The 17,369-nt window shown below is 36.1% G+C and overlaps 1 protein-coding gene, 5 non-coding genes and 1 pseudogene across 7 annotated transcripts; all 7 read left to right on the top strand.

Annotated features, from left to right (window-relative positions):
* Positions 1-6,257: 6,257 nt before the first annotated feature.
* LOC137749310 (peroxidase 27-like) lies at positions 6,258-7,766 on the top strand (annotated as a pseudogene). Its single transcript, XR_015958683.1, has 4 exons — positions 6,258-6,480; positions 6,656-6,848; positions 7,091-7,249; positions 7,361-7,766. The product of XR_015958683.1 is annotated as a peroxidase 27-like (transcript).
* A 2,309-nt stretch (positions 7,767-10,075) lies between these two features.
* LOC137709396 (peroxidase 3-like) lies at positions 10,076-12,114 on the top strand. Its single transcript, XM_068448489.2, has 4 exons — positions 10,076-10,612; positions 10,712-10,903; positions 11,019-11,181; positions 11,539-12,114. The coding sequence occupies exons 1-4, from the start codon at positions 10,403-10,405 to the stop codon at positions 11,952-11,954; spliced, it is 981 nt and encodes a 326-aa protein (XP_068304590.1). The 5' UTR covers positions 10,076-10,402; the 3' UTR covers positions 11,955-12,114.
* A 3,429-nt stretch (positions 12,115-15,543) lies between these two features.
* Positions 15,544-15,642, top strand: LOC137709612 (small nucleolar RNA Z157/R69/R10). Its single transcript, XR_011064900.1, has one exon. It is a non-coding gene; the product is annotated as a small nucleolar RNA Z157/R69/R10 (small nucleolar RNA).
* A 172-nt stretch (positions 15,643-15,814) lies between these two features.
* On the top strand, positions 15,815-15,902 carry LOC137709615 (small nucleolar RNA R11/Z151). Its single transcript, XR_011064903.1, has one exon. It is a non-coding gene; the product is annotated as a small nucleolar RNA R11/Z151 (small nucleolar RNA).
* Positions 15,903-15,995: 93 nt separating this feature from the next.
* On the top strand, positions 15,996-16,109 carry LOC137709616 (small nucleolar RNA Z152/R70/R12). The gene has a single exon (XR_011064904.2). It is a non-coding gene; the product is annotated as a small nucleolar RNA Z152/R70/R12 (small nucleolar RNA).
* Positions 16,110-16,198: 89 nt separating this feature from the next.
* On the top strand, positions 16,199-16,322 carry LOC137709619 (small nucleolar RNA snoR80). Its single transcript, XR_011064907.1, has one exon. It is a non-coding gene; the product is annotated as a small nucleolar RNA snoR80 (small nucleolar RNA).
* A 173-nt stretch (positions 16,323-16,495) lies between these two features.
* Positions 16,496-16,584, top strand: LOC137709618 (small nucleolar RNA snoR109). The gene has a single exon (XR_011064906.1). It is a non-coding gene; the product is annotated as a small nucleolar RNA snoR109 (small nucleolar RNA).
* The last annotated feature ends 785 nt before the right edge of the window (positions 16,585-17,369 follow it).

Raw genomic sequence — 17,369 nt, 5'->3', positions numbered from 1 at the left:
AATTCCTTGCTCCTTGCAGTATGCTTGGAAAGCATTGGAGGTGTACTCTCCACCTCTATCTGATCTCACAGCCACAAGCTTGTGGTTACTTTCTGCCTCTGTGAGTGCCTTGAACTCCTTGGAAATTTTTAGGGCAGCTGACTTCTCCTTGAGAAAATAGACCCAAGTTTTTCTACTGAAATCATCAATGAAGGTAATAAAATACCTATTACCTCCATAAGACATGGGATCCAATGGACCACATATATCTGTGTGCACCAACTGCAGTGGTGCCTTTGCTCTCCATGTATCACCAACAGGGAACGATAGTCGTGCTTGCTTGCCAAGCACACAACCTTCACATACTTGGCGTGTGGCTTCAATCTGGGGTAGACCACGAACCATTCCTCCACTTGACAGCAACTTTAGGCCATTGAAATTAAGATGGCCAAATCGAAGATGCCATTTCCATGACTCATCTTCCATTACACCGATGTTGCAGCTTCCAATCTTTGTGTTCAAATTCAACGGAAACATCCGGTTCTTTGACATTCGAACACGTGCAATAAGCTTTCTCCTTGCATTCCTGAGAGTGAGAAGCATGTTCTCCATATGTATAATGTACCCTTTCTGGAGCAGTTGACCAATGCTCAGAATGTTGCTCTTCATACCTGGTATGTAGTAGGTATCGGAGATGTATTCTTCTCTTCCATCCTTCTGGATGATCTTGATCTTCCCTTTGCCTTCAACTGGCAATTTTGAGGAGTCACCAAGACTTACAGATCCATAGGCCCCTTTTTTGAGTTCGGCAAAAAACTCCTTCTTTCCACACATGTGATTGCTTGCACCAGAGTCCAAATACCAAGCATCTTGTTGGCTACTGGAATCATGGTGTGCTAGTAAGACTGTAAGTTCTTCATCAGTACTTGATTCTGCCATGTTGACATGCTCACCATTTTTATGTGAACATTCATTGGCATAATGTCCATATTGCTTACAGTTGTGACACTGGATATGCGCCTTTCCTCGAGTAGATCTCCACTCCTGAGACTGACCTTGATTTTGTGCATAGCCTCGACCTCTTCCTCGAGCTCGTCCTCGGCTACGGTTGGATGAGCTCCCACGACGTGAGTTCCACTGCCCACGACCTTTATTTGGTTTGTCAATATTCAACTTTGACTCCAAAGCTTGCTCTAGCGTTGTGGGGCTTGCATTCTTCTGAATGCGTTGCTCGTGAACTATGAGGGATCCTAGTAGCTCTTCTGCGCTCATCACCTCCAAATCCTTGGATTCCTCAATGGCAGTCACCACATGCTCAAACTTAGATGTGAGTGACCGGAGTATCTTCTCCACAACTCGTACTTCATCGAGTCTCTCGCCATTTCTCCTCATCTGATTTACTATCACAATGAGCCTTGAGTGATAGTCGGAGATGCTCTCCCCTTCATTCATATGAGCAGTTTCAAAATCTGCTCGAAGTGATTGTAACCTCACTTTCTTGACTCGATCTACTCCTTTGTAGATTGTACTGAGTGTATCCCATACTTGCTTGCTCGTTGTTGCTTCTGCAACCTTCTCGAACGTTGAATCTTCCAAACCCTGGTATAGAAGATACAGCGCTTTTTGGTCCTTCTTTCGTAAGTCCTTGAGAGTGTTCCTTTGATCCGCAGTATATACGGCTTCTTGCTCGGCAGTGGGTACAACATACCCACTACTGACAACTTCCCATAGCTCTTGTGATCCAAACAATGCTTTGAATTGGATGCACCATCTTTCATAATTTTCTTTCTTCAATGTGGGAACTTGGAGTTGCACTAAGTTGGACGCCATAACTGCTGCACCTGCCAGAATGGTATTCTGGCTCTGATACCAATTGTTGGTATTCTACAGTTTACTAACTCAATACCAAAATATGTGGGTGATAAGTTTACAAACTCTATCACACCTCTTGCACTTTGCACTCTCAAATAAAATTGGACAAAGAAAGAAATAGAGAAAGGAGGGAAGCAACAAGCTTTGGCAAAACACTTGGACTTTGATATATGAAAAAGGTTTACAAACTATTGGAATAAGAAAGCTTACAAGCTTCTTCACAATTGGAAGTGGGATTTGGATGGGATGATTTACAATGCTTGAGAACTTGGGTATTTATAGCAAACCAAATGATTAAACTAAGATTATTTATTACCACACAAAACACATTAATTGCACCTAATAATTTTTATTCAACCATACCTAACATTGCCTAACTTTCCATGCCTAACTTTGACATTGATTTTCAACAATAGCTAGCAGCAACCTGTTTTGATTTGAATTTCCAACAACAATTAGGCCATCCTGGTGGCTTGTGGTGCGGTCCTGCAACCAGCCACCACGGCAGCAACCGAGTCCGATTCCGGCCTTCATCCAAAGCCAGTTACCCGTCAACCTTTCTATCCTTTCTCTTATCGTCAACCTTGGAGGGCTTGTCAGCAAAATCAAGTCCATTGGTCCCATTTTTTTATTAATTTATTAGATTCAAATTTATATAAAGAATCAAAGATTCATTCATTTGAATTTCGTACCAAATTTGATTGGGTTAAAATATTTCAAGGATTTGGAAATTGCAATTTAAATGGACATGAAAGAACCCAACTAAATTAAAGGAAATTGTTTCACGAACTCATTCACTTTCTTTGTATTAAGCTCGCCCACGTTGAGGTAGTACACTGTATGTACAAGACATGCACATGATAGGCTTACAGATCTGAGCTCAACCTAAAAACCCAGAGTTGACAGCTCTTTCTCAAAATTAGAAAAATGACGCAATGAACTGTGAGTTGTTTCAATTTATATGTGGGTATTTTCGTCATTTTACTTTTGTGCATGGACAGTTTGTCTATTTTGATCCCAAGAACAAGAAAATGAGTCACTTATGTCAATTTCCCTATCATAATTGTCAAAGAGAATAATGTATGGGTAATAATTGTAATTTTGCAAAATATGTGGAGGTATACTTGTTATTTGAAAATTTCGTTAAATGGACAATGATTATTATGCTTTGAAAAAAAAAACACAAAAGCATGGTAGACCATGATTCTGCTTTTCTATGATTTTCTACTGCCACTTTTTCTTAAATATTTTATTTTTGTTTTACCAAACACATTTGACGTTCCAGATTTCTTAATAAGCTGTTTTTTTTTTTTTTTTTTTTTTTTTAAGCACCACAATCTCAAACCAGCCCTAAATGGGTCTTAATTGTACCCATGTACAATTTAATGCGTGGATTTAACAACTCTACTTATAGGATTGCACCTCTTAGACGTCACTATTCTAAAAATTCCTGCCTGGGCGCTAGGCAGTTGATCACCGTCCCGATTAATCTCTAGGCATTTGAAAATTAAGAAAGAGCGCCTAGACCTCTTAGGCACCCGCCCAAACCACCTAGTCCCATCTAGGCACCTGCCTAACTTGCGACTCGAATGGCCATAAAATAGATAACTTTTCTTTTGCATTTTATTTTTTCGCTAAATTGTAGAAGACTTGCTGAATACTTAGATTAACACATATTATATGCTTGTTCGCCATGTTTTCATTGTGTTTTAATACTTTATAATCTATGTCATTCCATTTTGCAATTGATGTATCTCCAATGCAATTATGTATGTCTTAAGTATAAACAGACATTTATTTATACGATATATAGAAAATTTACTTAAATCTGTCTATACCCCCGCCTAAATTCCGCCTAACCGTCTAGGTGTTAGGCCCATATCCGCCACCCGACTAACGCTTAACGTCTAATAATTAGAACCTTAAGTCAAATACATAAAAACATTGTCCCGTTTCCAGTTCATTCTAAGAATTTGTAACTTGGCTGGAGGTAGCAGAACTTTGTTTAATTATTTCAGTTTTCCTCAATTAAAATTATATTTATGTATATGTGTTTTTTGGGCCATGATCACCACTCGTCAGCCTCTGTGAGACCGTGTCCAAACTCCCCTACAACTAAAGACGTTAATAAGCTTGAAAACATTGGTAGCATAAGCACGACCACGACACTGCTGTGACCATGAGAATATGTAATATTGCCAGGTCAGATTCATGACTATATCTTTGCATGTAGCATTATCTTATATGGCAATATATATATCCTAGCAGTTTCGACTTTTACTCGCTCATCAAAGTAATTTTCGCACTTTTTTTTTTTTTCAATTTTTTTCTTATTTAGTCGACCAATTTCATGATTAGAAATAAAGAAGAATTGTAAAAGGAAAAAAAATATATCAAAATAAGTGACGGCATACAAAACGGAAAATTGAGAGTGTGAAAGCAACTACCCGTAATCTTCTCAATAAATTACTTGTACTTTAATTATTAACAAAATTGTTACTCTATAGAAGCATAGATTGTGACTGTTGGAGAGTTGGCTTTGACCAAAGTTGGAGTTAAACTTGTCTGCGGTCAGACCAATTGGCAGATAATCATATCCTTGTCAAATTAAACTCGTTTTCAGCTCGATCGAGAGAAGAGGATTTGGTCCGGATCTCTCCCATCAAAAGTCTAGAATCAAGTGATCCGGATCGTTAAAAATTGATTCAACGGTTACAATTATTATAACTTTTAGATGAGTCTTCTATATGTAGTCGTTGTGTCAAATTTCAACGGTCTGAATCACTTGATCCTAGACCTTTGATGGGAGAGATCCAAACCGGATCCTCTTCCTTGATCGAGGGGGTAGGTTAAAGGCACCGAATATATAGACGATCATATGTTGTCAAAGTCAAAAACAGATCGATGCCAATGATTAGATCATATTCTATTATTATGTAATATTGTAACATATTAGTTAGCCACCCAGAGTATTAATAATTAGTTAGTGATTTGAAGAGTCATGGCCAATCTTTATTTAAAATATACGTGTGCGTAACATTAGTTCAGAGGATGCTTTAAACACACACACACACACGTATATATAATGATCAAAACCGCATCTTTGTTTGTGATTGTCATCAAACTTCATTTGCGTCATGGGAAATTAAATAGTGTCTAATGCAAGTTGTACCATCGAATAACGCGTGGTTCCTTATGTGAATGCCCTAAGATCATTTGCATGAAAGAGCTAGCTAGCACAAATATAACCTATATCTATATATTTAGTGTTTAATTTGATTCTAATAGTGCTGTGCAAGCAATCGATTTTTCCAATTAAGATGTGGGGGATTTTTAATGCTTTGAATTGGTCTCTGTTTTTTTCCCTGACCGATGGTATCAATTCTGGTTGATTATGCTTAATTATTCTATAAAGGGAAATGACTTACGCAAACTCATTTTCTCCTTTTACACAATTATATTCTTTTAGCCTTCAATGCAAAAGTCTGAAATAAATAAGAGTGTCCAAGTGAAAAAAAAAAAATTAGTTTATGAAAATCATTTCCCGTTTATAAATTTTGAGAGGGAAGGGATGCTGTCAAAATCCTCAACCTCCATTTAAGAAACATAAGCAAAGCTTCATTTGCTAGTATCTCTTAACGAAAACTGCTTAATTGACGTCCTCAATGCTAAGACTTATTGTAATTACAAGCTGACATATACCAAACTGACTTATTAAAAATATGAAAAATTGTGATTGGTAAAGTGGAATTGCTCCTTGCATATAAAGAGCCAAGTGTTTTCTTTCTTTAACTGTAATTTTATGTTGCCTTCAACTGACTGTGCGAGAGAAGTTGTTCGCATCTATTTGGATGGTGAAGATGAAAGCTACAAACATATAGATGGTGCAATTGAGATATTTTAGGGTATTGATGCTATCCACACACCCATTTTTACTTCTCACATACATTTCTCAAGTTTTGGTTGTCGGATCGAATGAATTGAAGAAGACCAATGACAAAAAATTAACAGAAATGTGGGGAGGTAAGAATCAGCATGTGAATAGCACTATCCTTGGGTATCATGAAGGCTGAAAGTAGGTTTGGAAATAATAAGAATACGGAAAGGCGGCATTTGCAGAGAAATTAGGGTTTCTGTCGAGCTTTATTCTTCTATTTCTTTTATGTATTACTTGTTTAACGTGTTAATTGTTTCTTTCCATCATTTATCAACTCGTTTTTCAGTTCTTTTTTGTTTTTTATGAAGACGTTGTCAACTCGATTGTTTGGTGAAGCCTTGAAGGCCTTAATTAACGTTTAAGATAATATAATGTTCATAAAATAACTTTACGATGGTAAGTTCAAAGGCCTAAACATAACTATAAAACCAGGCATGTCTGGTTTCAATTCAATCCATCTCTAAAGACAATGGCTTTTCAAAAGCTCATCTCAATCTTGCTTCTTCAAGTTCTAATTGCCTTGTTGGCTTTAGACTCAAGCAAAGCGCAGAAATTGAAAGTCGGGTTCTACTAAAAAAACATGCCCCGATTTAGAGGCTATTGTGGCAGGGACTACTCATCAATACATATATAGGCCACCAACTCTTGCTGCTCCTATTCTAAGGATGCATTTTCATGATTGTTTTGTTAGGGTAAGTGATATGCCCTTTGGTTGTGTTACTTGTCTCCTAAGTAATCCATTAAGTCCTGCTAATGACACAACAATTTCTGTTAAAACTGTCCTTTGAATTATTTTTTTGTTGGCACAACAATTGCTAGTTACCGAATTTTGCAAAGTAACTCATTCCTTTAAATTTTAATTTTCAGGGATGTGATGGTTCTGTGCTATTGAATTCCACATCAAACAGTCAAGCTGAGAAAGAAGCAATCCCCAACCAGAGCTTAAGAGGGTTCCATGTCATAGATGCAGTAAAATATATCTGCAGTAAAAGAGAAGTGTCCTGGTGTTGTTTCTTGTGCTGATATCTTGGCCTTGGTAGCTCGTGATGCAGTTAGAATGGTACAAATTAAACTCATTCCACATAAATCAATATTTATTAAATATATTATTAGATTAAGAATAGATGTTTCTTTAAATTAAAAAAGGGACATCGTGTGTAAGGGGATTGCAGTTCAACTGGTTAGGGATATTTTCCTGCACTGAGATCTTCGATTCCCCATCCCTCACTATCGTTTGTACAAAAAAACAAACGTCAATTTCATATATCTGACTTAAAATGAATGAATATATTTTTTTTCCAGGTTCATGGCTTATTTTGGGAGGTTCTGACTAGAGATGGAAGAGTGTCATTCCCTCAGAGGCCAATAGAGGCTTACGTTCTCCTTTTGTTGACATAACTCAACTCAAAGCAGCATTTGCTGCCAAGGGTTTAAGTGCTAAAGACCTAGCGGCTCTGTCAGGTGAATATTATTAAGTTAACATATGCATACAAGTTTTATTTCTCTATTTGTTTTTGCTTCATGAAACCCTAATCAACATGATCTGATCTCTCTTTTCGTCATTGTTCTTAGGAGGAGACACAATCGGCACATCTCACTGCCCACCCTACACAAATCGCTTGTATAATTTCACCAGAAAAGGTGACACAGACCCAAAATTGGACAAAAATTACATAGCTCAGCTGAAGACAAAATGCAAGCCAGGGGACACAACTAGCCTGGTTGAGATGGATCCTGAAGCTTTAAAACCTTTGATGAAGATTACTACAATCTTGTAGCTGAAAGAAGAGGACTATTCCAGTCTGACTCGGCTCTTCTTGATGACAGTGAGACAAAAGCCTATGTGACAAAGCAAGCCACCACTCATGGATCCACCTTTCTAAACGATTTTGGTGTCTCAATGGTGAATATGGGTAATATTGGAGTCCTTACAGGCAACAACGGTGAAATAAGGAAGCATTGTGCTTTTGTCAACTGAAGGCAATCAACTATCTATACATCGGGAAATGATTTTCATGTACTTTTATTTTTTATTTATCTGTATTCTCTTTTGATTTCTGCAATACGAAGGCTAGAATAAGAAAAAGTGTGTAAGAACTAAGAAGAGACAAATATGGTTTGCGGAAATCACTTCCTGTATACATTTTGATTCAGTTGGCGATTTGAATTTGCAATTGTAATTTGTAAGTATGAATATTGTTTGCATAATTAGTAATGCATGCATGTGTTGCGTGTTCCAAAAGGGTTAGCCAAAATTGGTTACCACGTCGTGATGATTTTGGACTGCCATGGTGTGGGAGCCTTTCAACAGCATATTCTGTAAATGTTTTATTATTTTCCGACAATTAAATTATTTAGGTCATTTGATTTTTATAATATTATTTGTGTTTCCAATCAATAAGGCTTGAACATTATTTGATTGAGACATAATGGTGGTTTGTATGCAACAAAGTGTCGGACACAATCGTTGACTAACTTTCATCGACGTGCTCTGGTTGTGTTGATTATTATATCATATGGCCCACCAATTAGACATCGGATAAATATCACAACTCTAACTTTTACATATTGATAAAATTATAATAAAATTCACCAACATTTGAGAAGAACATGGATTGCACTTCAAAAATTGAAAAGAGAATGAAACTTGCTGTAATTTGGCTCTGCTATATAAATATGCAGTTCAGTCATGAATCGTGATGAAGGCAGTAGTAAACTCTCATCTCCGTTGCCATCTACAAGAGAAGATTTGCATATGTATTATCACCAGTAATGTATCACCATTTTGTATGTATTCATTTATTTGTGTATTTCTATATAAAGCTACCTAGTGACACATGAGAATATCTCCACCTAGATTATAGAAAGAATTAACAAGTTAGAGCAATTTTTCCTTCAAAGATACATAATAACCAACCTCTTGTATGCTTGAAAGTAATAATTGGAGCAAGTATTCTCCCTTAAAAAATACATAATATTGTTGTGGGCGTATTTTAGTGAGGGAATAAGGATAAGTTGTGGCACATGAGAAAGAGAGAAAAGAGAGTTGGAGAATCTCTATAGAGTAGTTTCTCACCACTTTGTGCCTTTATTTACAATAAACATAGCGGGATTCTTTGCCCTAAAAAAGGAATACAAAGTCTAATAGGAAAGATCTAGAACATAATCCGAAATACAATCTGCTAAGATTTACACAATCACAATTCTAGTTAAAAAGAACTGCAACAAAGAGATTAACTTATAACCAACCTTATATATGCTTAAAAGTTCCATTACATAGTAGATGACAGGCTAACAAAGATTTATTATCTGGCATCCTCATTTTTAGTACTACTTTTTTTTTTTAACTTTAATTTTCATTATGGAAACCCTAAAGCAGATTCTCTTAAATTGTTTTTCAATGAACTGTCAAAAGCCCTAGAGGCACATCTTTCCATGATGCGAATAAAGAGCTAGAGAAATACTAGACTTTACTAATTTGCCTTGTTACTCCGATATATTAATTCTTAGTCCCGATTCCCGAAGCTTCATAGAGATATTGACAGGGATTAAAGAAGTGATTTCAGCAATTGCCTGCACCGGCGAACATATATAGCTAATAGCTGAGGAGGCCTTAGGTTCATCAGCTCGACTTGATCGATTGATTTGTTCTTTACCATATTGTCATTCATTGCTTAATATATATATATATATATATATATATATAGACACATATATATATATATATATATTTTTTTTTACTTTCTTTAACAAGGGAAGCAACGCAGGTGGCAGCAGATAGACAATTATTGTTAATAAAATTGGATAGGTTAGAAGAATGATAAGAATTAAATTGCCAGTATAGGAGCAGGTGAATATACTGCTTAATTTATATGCAAACGTAAGATCAATATCCACCAAATCCACGTTACATGTTTACACATGTAAAGCCGCCAACATTGACTATTAAAATTGGTGCGTACCAATTTAATTAATCCAGTCTCACATTTATTTGAATATGACGGTAACATTGTTAAATGATGTTACTAATTTTCATGTCATATATAATATGAAGTTGAGAAAATTAAAAATGTATGAACTTAAAGTATAAATCTTTAATAATAAATAGATACACGTGTAATAATATAAGTAGAATGGTGACTTCATGTGGTGATGTGTGATAATTAGACCAAGAAATTGATACTCATTCGTCAGGCACATGTACTTAATCATCAATTACCATGAAAAGGACATGAAAATTGGTGGCAATGAGACCATAAATATGTGTCATAACACACGCTAGCTTCAAATATAATCCATCACCAAAGTACAAAACATTCCTGATATGGGATTTAATTCATTTGTCTTATGGGGAACAACCCTAACTGCTCGTCCTAGTTATAATATGAAAGAAATGATATAGCATCGCTTCCAAGCACATGTTAGTTGGATAGCTGGAATATTTTCGTCACCTTGCATTTTCTTATCTTGCAGTTGCAGAGGTCCACAAAGTTGAAGTTGAGGCCTTGGGGGAGGCCTATAAATTTCAAACCACAGTTTTGTAATTGCAAATACTTTCAAATCAAGTTTCTTTCCTCCAAATTAATACAAGTTGAAGCTCAGTTCCAACGAAAAATGGGGTCGACTCGATTTTCTGGGATTTTCGTTTCATGTCTTCTGGTGATCATAGGCCTCAGTGAGGCTCAGTTGCAACTGGGTTTCTATGCCAAGAACTGCCCGAAAGCAGAGAAGATTGTGAACGACTACGTCGAGGAGCACATCCACAACGCACCCTCACTTGCTGCTGCTCTCATAAGGTTGCACTTCCATGATTGCTTTGTCAGGGTATGTATCCATCTTCTTCTCTTTACAGACCAACATTCTCTGCAAGTCATTAGGGTTAGAATTGTAATTTGGAACTAATGAATGATTTTTGCTTATTAGGGTTGTGATGCATCTGTTCTTCTGAACTCGACTTCAAGTAACCAAGCTGAAAAAGATGCTCCCCCAAATCTAACCCTCAGAGGGTTTGACTTCATCGACAGAATAAAAAGCCGACTTGAAGCTCAATGCCCTGGAATAGTTTCATGCGCAGATGTTATTGCTTTGGCAGCAAGAGATTCTATTGTTGCAACAGTAAGATCTCCAACCAACCATCAAAGTTTAAAAACCAAAATAATCAAACGTCCCAATTATTTATTGGATTTCAACTTTGTTTATTTATTTATTTTTTTCTGGGCATGGTGTGTAGGGAGGTCCAACTTGGAAGGTTCCAACAGGTAGAAGAGATGGGGTGATCGCAAGGAGGGCAGAAGCCTTAGCCAATATTCCACCCCCAACTTCCAACTTCAGCAATCTCCAAAGAATTTTTGCCAACGTGGGTCTTGATTTGAAGGACTTGGTCTTGCTATCTGGTAAAGCTAATTGATCTTAAACATAATAGTAAATATGCAAATAAAGGAAACGAATCTTCTTGCCAGATTAGAATCTCACAATGTATACATGGTAATGTTCTCTTATTAGACCTATGTTGATTATGAATCAAAATTACAAATTATAAACGGTTAATTTAATCAAAATGTTAATTTACAATCTGACAACGTATACTACAAAAACAACATACAATGACTATTAACATGCACAAATAAAATAGATAAAAACATATGTGATACATTTGGCAAGGAAATAATAAAATAGTGCCAGTAATGCTACCATATTAAAGCTAATATCTAATCACGCCACATGGGTTAATATGCTTTTTTTCTTCTCAGGTGCTCACACAATTGGGGTCTCTCATTGCTCATCATTTTCAAACCGCCTTTACAATTTCACCGGAGTGGGTGACCAGGACCCCGCTTTGAACACCCAATACGCAGCGAATCTCAAGGCCAACAAGTGCAAAACTCCAACTGATAACACCACAATTGTTGAGATGGACCCTGGAAGCTTTAGGACTTTTGACCTAAGCTACTACACACTTTTGCTCAAAAGGCGAGGGCTCTTCCAATCCGATGCTGCTTTGACAACCAGCTCAACAACTTATAATCATATCAACCAGCTGCTCAAAGGTTCACTGCAGAACTTCTACGATAAGTTTGGAAAGTCTATGGAGAAAATGGGTCGGGCTAACGTTAAGACTGGATCGGCTGGCGAGATTAGGAAGCAATGTTCAGTTGTGAATAGCTAGAAAATGATAATCTTTGGTTAATTTTCGGTCTCTTTTTTTTTTTTTTTTTTTTGGGTGTGATAAAATTGATAATGATTGTAAACTGCATGTTATGCTTTTTGATATTATATTGTTTTGTATGAATAAAATTGAGGTCCATTTGGAGTGTTGCTTTCTCATAGTCAACTTTGTCTTCGTGTAATATTAAATCATTAGAGGAGGGATATTCGGGAGAAAAAACTGTTCGGAAAATGTAAAGAAAATAGTTTAGAGATTTGCTTTAATTAGGGATTTGATATTATTTGATTTAGAGAGATGTATTCAATCAAGAATTTGAGAGACTTTAATGGAATTATAAATTCATGATTTTTATGAAGTTTAATTGATTTATAGAGATTCTATATAATATTTTGATTCAATTCCTCCGAAATCTCATGGGGAGAGGTAAGATTTGTGGATACTTAAAATACACTATGAAATATCTCTCATTTCCTCTAATTCCTCAACTTTTTCAAATTCTTTAAAATCAATTTCTAATTGAATACATCTGAAATGTTATAAACTTCTTTAAAATCATAATTGAATACACCCGGATTTATAAGAATTTTAATAAACTATCTTAAAATCCTGATTGAATACCCCTAAATTCATTAAAAGAATTAAAATCCCTCAAAATCTCAATTGAATACATCCCTTAGGAATTTGATTTGATTTGGTTTGGTTTAGGTTTCTCTATCTTGATCTCTCCGTGAGTGAGAGAGATTCTCTCTGAGAGTGAGAATTTTTTTCTCTCCATGAGTGAGAACAGCAACAAAGCTAGATCTTATTTAGACGCCGGCATTAATTTCGATTAAGGTCTATGCCAGCCCTTACTTCATCATCTCTGCTTCCTCTTTCTTTTTCTTTTTCTTTTTTGTTGATTTTCCTTGATTTCCTTCATTTTTTCCTTAGCCTTTCCACTCCAACTATCATTGGTCTTCCTGTCCTAGATCTATTCATCCACCCATCCATCTACATGTTCTTCATCTGGCTTCCACCGACCCCATCTCCGCTTCGATCTGCAATCTCTATTGACTGCGAACTGTTGCGGTCCTTAACTGGGAATGTGCGTAGAGTTTCGGTGTTCACACCGGCTCGGGTGGCCACACCACCTTCTTCTCTTTGTCTGGCTTTTCTGGCAGTGTTGTTTATGGTAATCCCACTGGCTTCTTTAGTTCGATGAAATATTACTGCCGAAAGACGAAGTTCATTAACTTTCCATATATAAGGTGCTGGTTCTGGTAATAGTTGGTGGTGGAGTTCGTAATCGTTATGGGGTGTCCTAGTGGCACTTTCGGCAGTAGCTTGGAAGGAAGCAGATAGGGTTTGCTTGCCTGTTTTCTTTATTTTGGGCTTTTGGTTACCCTAGAGGTCCATTCTTTTGATTGCGAGAATATTGTATTGGGCCTCTATTTTGTAATTATGTTGTGCTTTGCTAATAAAGTAACCATTGACCAAAAAACAAATATATATATATATATTGTCTTATGGACAAAGGATTATTTTGATTTATCTCCTCGTATTGTTCCTTTGTAATCTTATAATTACCTCATTTGACCAACTCAAATGGTTGGAGTTAATACATAAATTTTTAACCTAAAAATTTAGGTTATAACTCAGAAACAGCTTTTCTCCGCTAATAGTTTTGGTTTAAAATTTTAGCCCCAAAATTTATTTCCTCATATTGTTCCTTTATATATATATATATATAATTTCTTGTAGTTTCTATTCTGTAATTTTTTTTTCAAGGATCTAAATCATTTAAATTTTAATTCATCATTTATAGATTATTCTTGAATAACGAATTTTGTACAAATGATTTATGAATAATGTTATTTGAAGCAAATACTTCTCATAATTATCGCCAATCAATTCTAAACCCAAAACAACCTGTCAACTGTCAATCAACCTTACAAATCTAAACCCTATACATACAACATCATGTCATCAACTACAGAATTCAAAATTACCGCCAATCAACTGAGAGAAGCAACCGCTTCTTATAATTAGAGCAGTTCCACTGGAGGTGGAATAGCCCAGCACCCAGTCAAAAAATCAGGTTGGCACCTTGTCAATTCACTTCAGCCTGTGTGTTTGCCCGGCACCCAGCCCAAGTTGGTGTCCAGACCATCCCATTTTTGACAAACCTTGGGACCGAGCCATTTGTGTTGTTGCGCGTGGCACGTGGGCGTGAGTAGCAAACAACAAAATCAGAGGTGGGGCCTAGCGGCGCAGGCGCACTAACATCTCCCTCGGGTGGGCGACGTGGCCCAATTTCTGCCGTTGGATTTCCAACGGCTAGTTATTCTAGACTGTTGGATTTCCAATAGTAAAAAAAATTTGAATTTCACTTTTTAACTGGACCGTTTGATCACATATCAACTGTCCACATTTTTTCCCCAAAAAAAAATTTTAAGTCAGAAATTAAAAATAAAATATTTTAATAAAATTGATCAGCCTATTTTTTGTTTTAGGGGTGGAGATGCTTTGGCATATTACTATTCATTGAGGTCTATTATTATTCACTTGAGTGGATAAATGCGCTAGGTGCTGGCGCAAAGTCTTTAGGGTGGAATTGCTCTTATCTCCACCACTCGGGGACCAACTAGAACACAATTTCAATGCCGGTCAAAGCAAAGCTCGAATCAAAACCAAAATATTGGTTCTGCACACTTTCAATTGAATGGGTGATGATTCAGTTTCGGAATGGGTAGCGGACACAGAAGCTAAGTCAGACCCCTCAACCGAACGTAGGCATTTGGACAACGCATGAGAGTCCTAGGAGCAAGGGCATAGGAGGAAGAAAACAAGAGTGGAGAACCATGCTACCATGAGACTCCTCAATCAAACAAACATAATTCACCCCTTTTTTTTCCTTCATCATCCATGCTACCATGTGTATACAGATAGAAAATGCATATCAATCATGATTTGGTTGCTAAAACATACAAATCAAGAATGTTGTCAAGAACCAACTAGCTATTTAATCTAATAATATTTCCTCTTCTCGATAAATTTTAAAGAAGTGTCAAGTTTAAATTCTCAACCCCTGCTAGTGAAATAAAATTAATATTATACTAGCATTATTCCACCAAAAAAAAAAAAATGAAAACTAATGAAAAAAACTTGAAAACTTTGAGTTTTAATGAAAATGAAAAAATAAAAGGTAAAGTGAATAATATTATAATTAACTTTTTAGTGTGAAAATGTGATTTTTCGTTAAAATGAACAATACTATAAACTTTTCATTAAAATTCCCAAAAAAAAAAAATACGGACACTGGACTTTTAGGTTTTATGTTAACTTACAACGGGCTCCAACTATTTCATTTGGCCCATTTCTGTGTAGCCCTCAAAACCCAAAATGCCAAAACCCTCCCAACATTCTCAACTTCCCCACCCTAAACGCTGCCTATATATACAACCCAAATTCCTCAACCTTCTCATCCCCCTCCTCCCCTCTGCCTCCCCCACCAATACCTGCTGAAATTTTCTCAGATCCAAAATCTTGGGTTTCCAATCAAATTCAAATCCAAATTCATGCAGCTCTCTCTTTTTATGTATTGATTCAGAAGTGTGCGGTGATGAGGCTATTTTGTGGACTAGAGTTTATGATCTGGGTTCTTCTCCCAAAAGTTTGATTACAAACCCTTGGCTGTCTGAGCGCACCTTCTTCATCTGCTCCATCATCTTCCAATCTTCTGGTTTAAATAATAAATGCTTTTCAAAGATTGCCCATCTCATCTTTTTCATTTTTAGCAATAACCCATAAAAAATTTCATCGAAATTTGTTAAATTTATTGATATATTTTTCTGCAAAGTTAGTGCTTTGTGGTGCAATTGGGGCTTATGATGATATCATACAATTATCTTAGCGGATTTCAGTGAGGCTTTAGGGTCAATGATCTGATTGTTACACACACTGAGGCTCAAATCTCATATGTTTTTGTGTATTTATTTTTGTTTAGATTAATTTCCTTTTTCTTTCTAAATTTTAAATTTTAAATTTTGAATTTGGGTTGTGGTTGCGATGATGAGATGAAACACTTGGACGTGTTTGGGGCAGTGGACGAGGCCTCTTCTGGGGTTCTTGCCGTGAGCTCATCTAACAAAACGACTTCTCCTTCCACTGAGCTTCCACTCCCCACAATATTTTTGAAATTATTTTAAATATTTTTATTAATTTGTGGATGAAGTTGTAAGAAAGATTTGAAATTTGCGTCCATTACCAATTCGAGAGGATTATTTGGTTCCTCCTGATGTAATGGCTCGGACGCCAAATTGATTATTGCGGCTATTCTGATCAGTGGCTTCGCAATGCCATTGGATCCGGGAAACTCCTCATACATTAACACACTTCAAATCCTTGCCAATTTCTAAAAGTGCTTTTGCCGATGGGTAAAGTGCTTCTGCGTTCTAAAATAGTCAAACCTTGGACAATACGAAATAGTGAGATTGAGCTACTTGTACCAAGACAAGGATTGGAAACAAAACTCAGTATCCTTATCTTGATTTTGGCCAAAACGGCTGTAGCTAAATTGAAACAACTGAGAAGTTTACTGGCCGGTCGTCGTTTTCTGTCGACAGATCTGCTTACCGAGCTTCTAACATTTCCTCCAATCTTTCGTTCACAAAAATTAGACCCCCTTACCGGGACGATTGAAAATGTTGGACCAAAAGGTCAATAGTATTTACAGAAGAGTTAATTAGATTTAAACGCTGAAAATTTGATTATTTTTTTTATTAAACATTCATACTTTTTAGAATTTTAATCGAGACGCTTTAGAATTTTGATCAAGGCTCTTTGGAACAAAGGGGGTTGCCCGTTGTAGGCAGGCTGGCAACTGCAAAAACCCATACAGATCCTGGGAGGAAGGCAAACCCAGTTGAGAAAAATTGAGGGAACAAATGAGAAAAAAAATGTAGCAATGGTTTCTCATTTTTAACCTAATTAGAGAAATAGTTCCAATTTTAATCAAGTTTGAATAATGATCTTTTAACTTTAACCTAATTATAGCAATAGTCATTCTAACATGACTTATTTTAACGGAATTCTAATAAAGTTGATGAAAAGAACCATCGTTGCACAGTTAAGGGACCAAGTTCAAGGATCTTTGCTACAATTTTCTTGCAGGAAAATGGATTCAAATATTTGGGTGGGAGGAAAAAAAATTCCAACTTGTAGCACGTTTTGGTAATAATCTTGATTTTCTTGATTATTGCTCAACAATAAAGAATCAATAAATTTTATTTGAACTCATATAACCTCTAGCTATACCTAACTTAAACTTTATATATGATTTTATTTTATTTTATCCTATTACATAATTAACATCAAATAAGATAAAATTAACAGTAAAATTATAATTAATCAATAAATCCACCCCTAATATTCAAA

The sequence above is a fragment of the Pyrus communis genome, chromosome 17, assembly GCF_041283825.1.
Source record: "Pyrus communis isolate YQ-2024b chromosome 17, ASM4128382v1, whole genome shotgun sequence".
Classification (NCBI taxonomy): domain Eukaryota; kingdom Viridiplantae; phylum Streptophyta; class Magnoliopsida; order Rosales; family Rosaceae; genus Pyrus; species Pyrus communis.
This window is presented reverse-complemented; position numbering and strand designations above follow the sequence as displayed.

Excerpts from the sequence above, each read along its gene's own strand:
- LOC137709396 (XM_068448489.2), top strand. The coding sequence starts at position 10,403 with ATGGGGTCGACTCGATTTTCTGGGATTTTCGTTTCATGTCTTCTGGTG. Across the intron at positions 10,904-11,018 it reads GAGATTCTATTGTTGCAACA|GGAGGTCCAACTTGGAAGGT; the intron begins GTAAGATCTCCA and ends CATGGTGTGTAG. Across the intron at positions 11,182-11,538 it reads GGACTTGGTCTTGCTATCTG|GTGCTCACACAATTGGGGTC; the intron begins GTAAAGCTAATT and ends TTTTCTTCTCAG.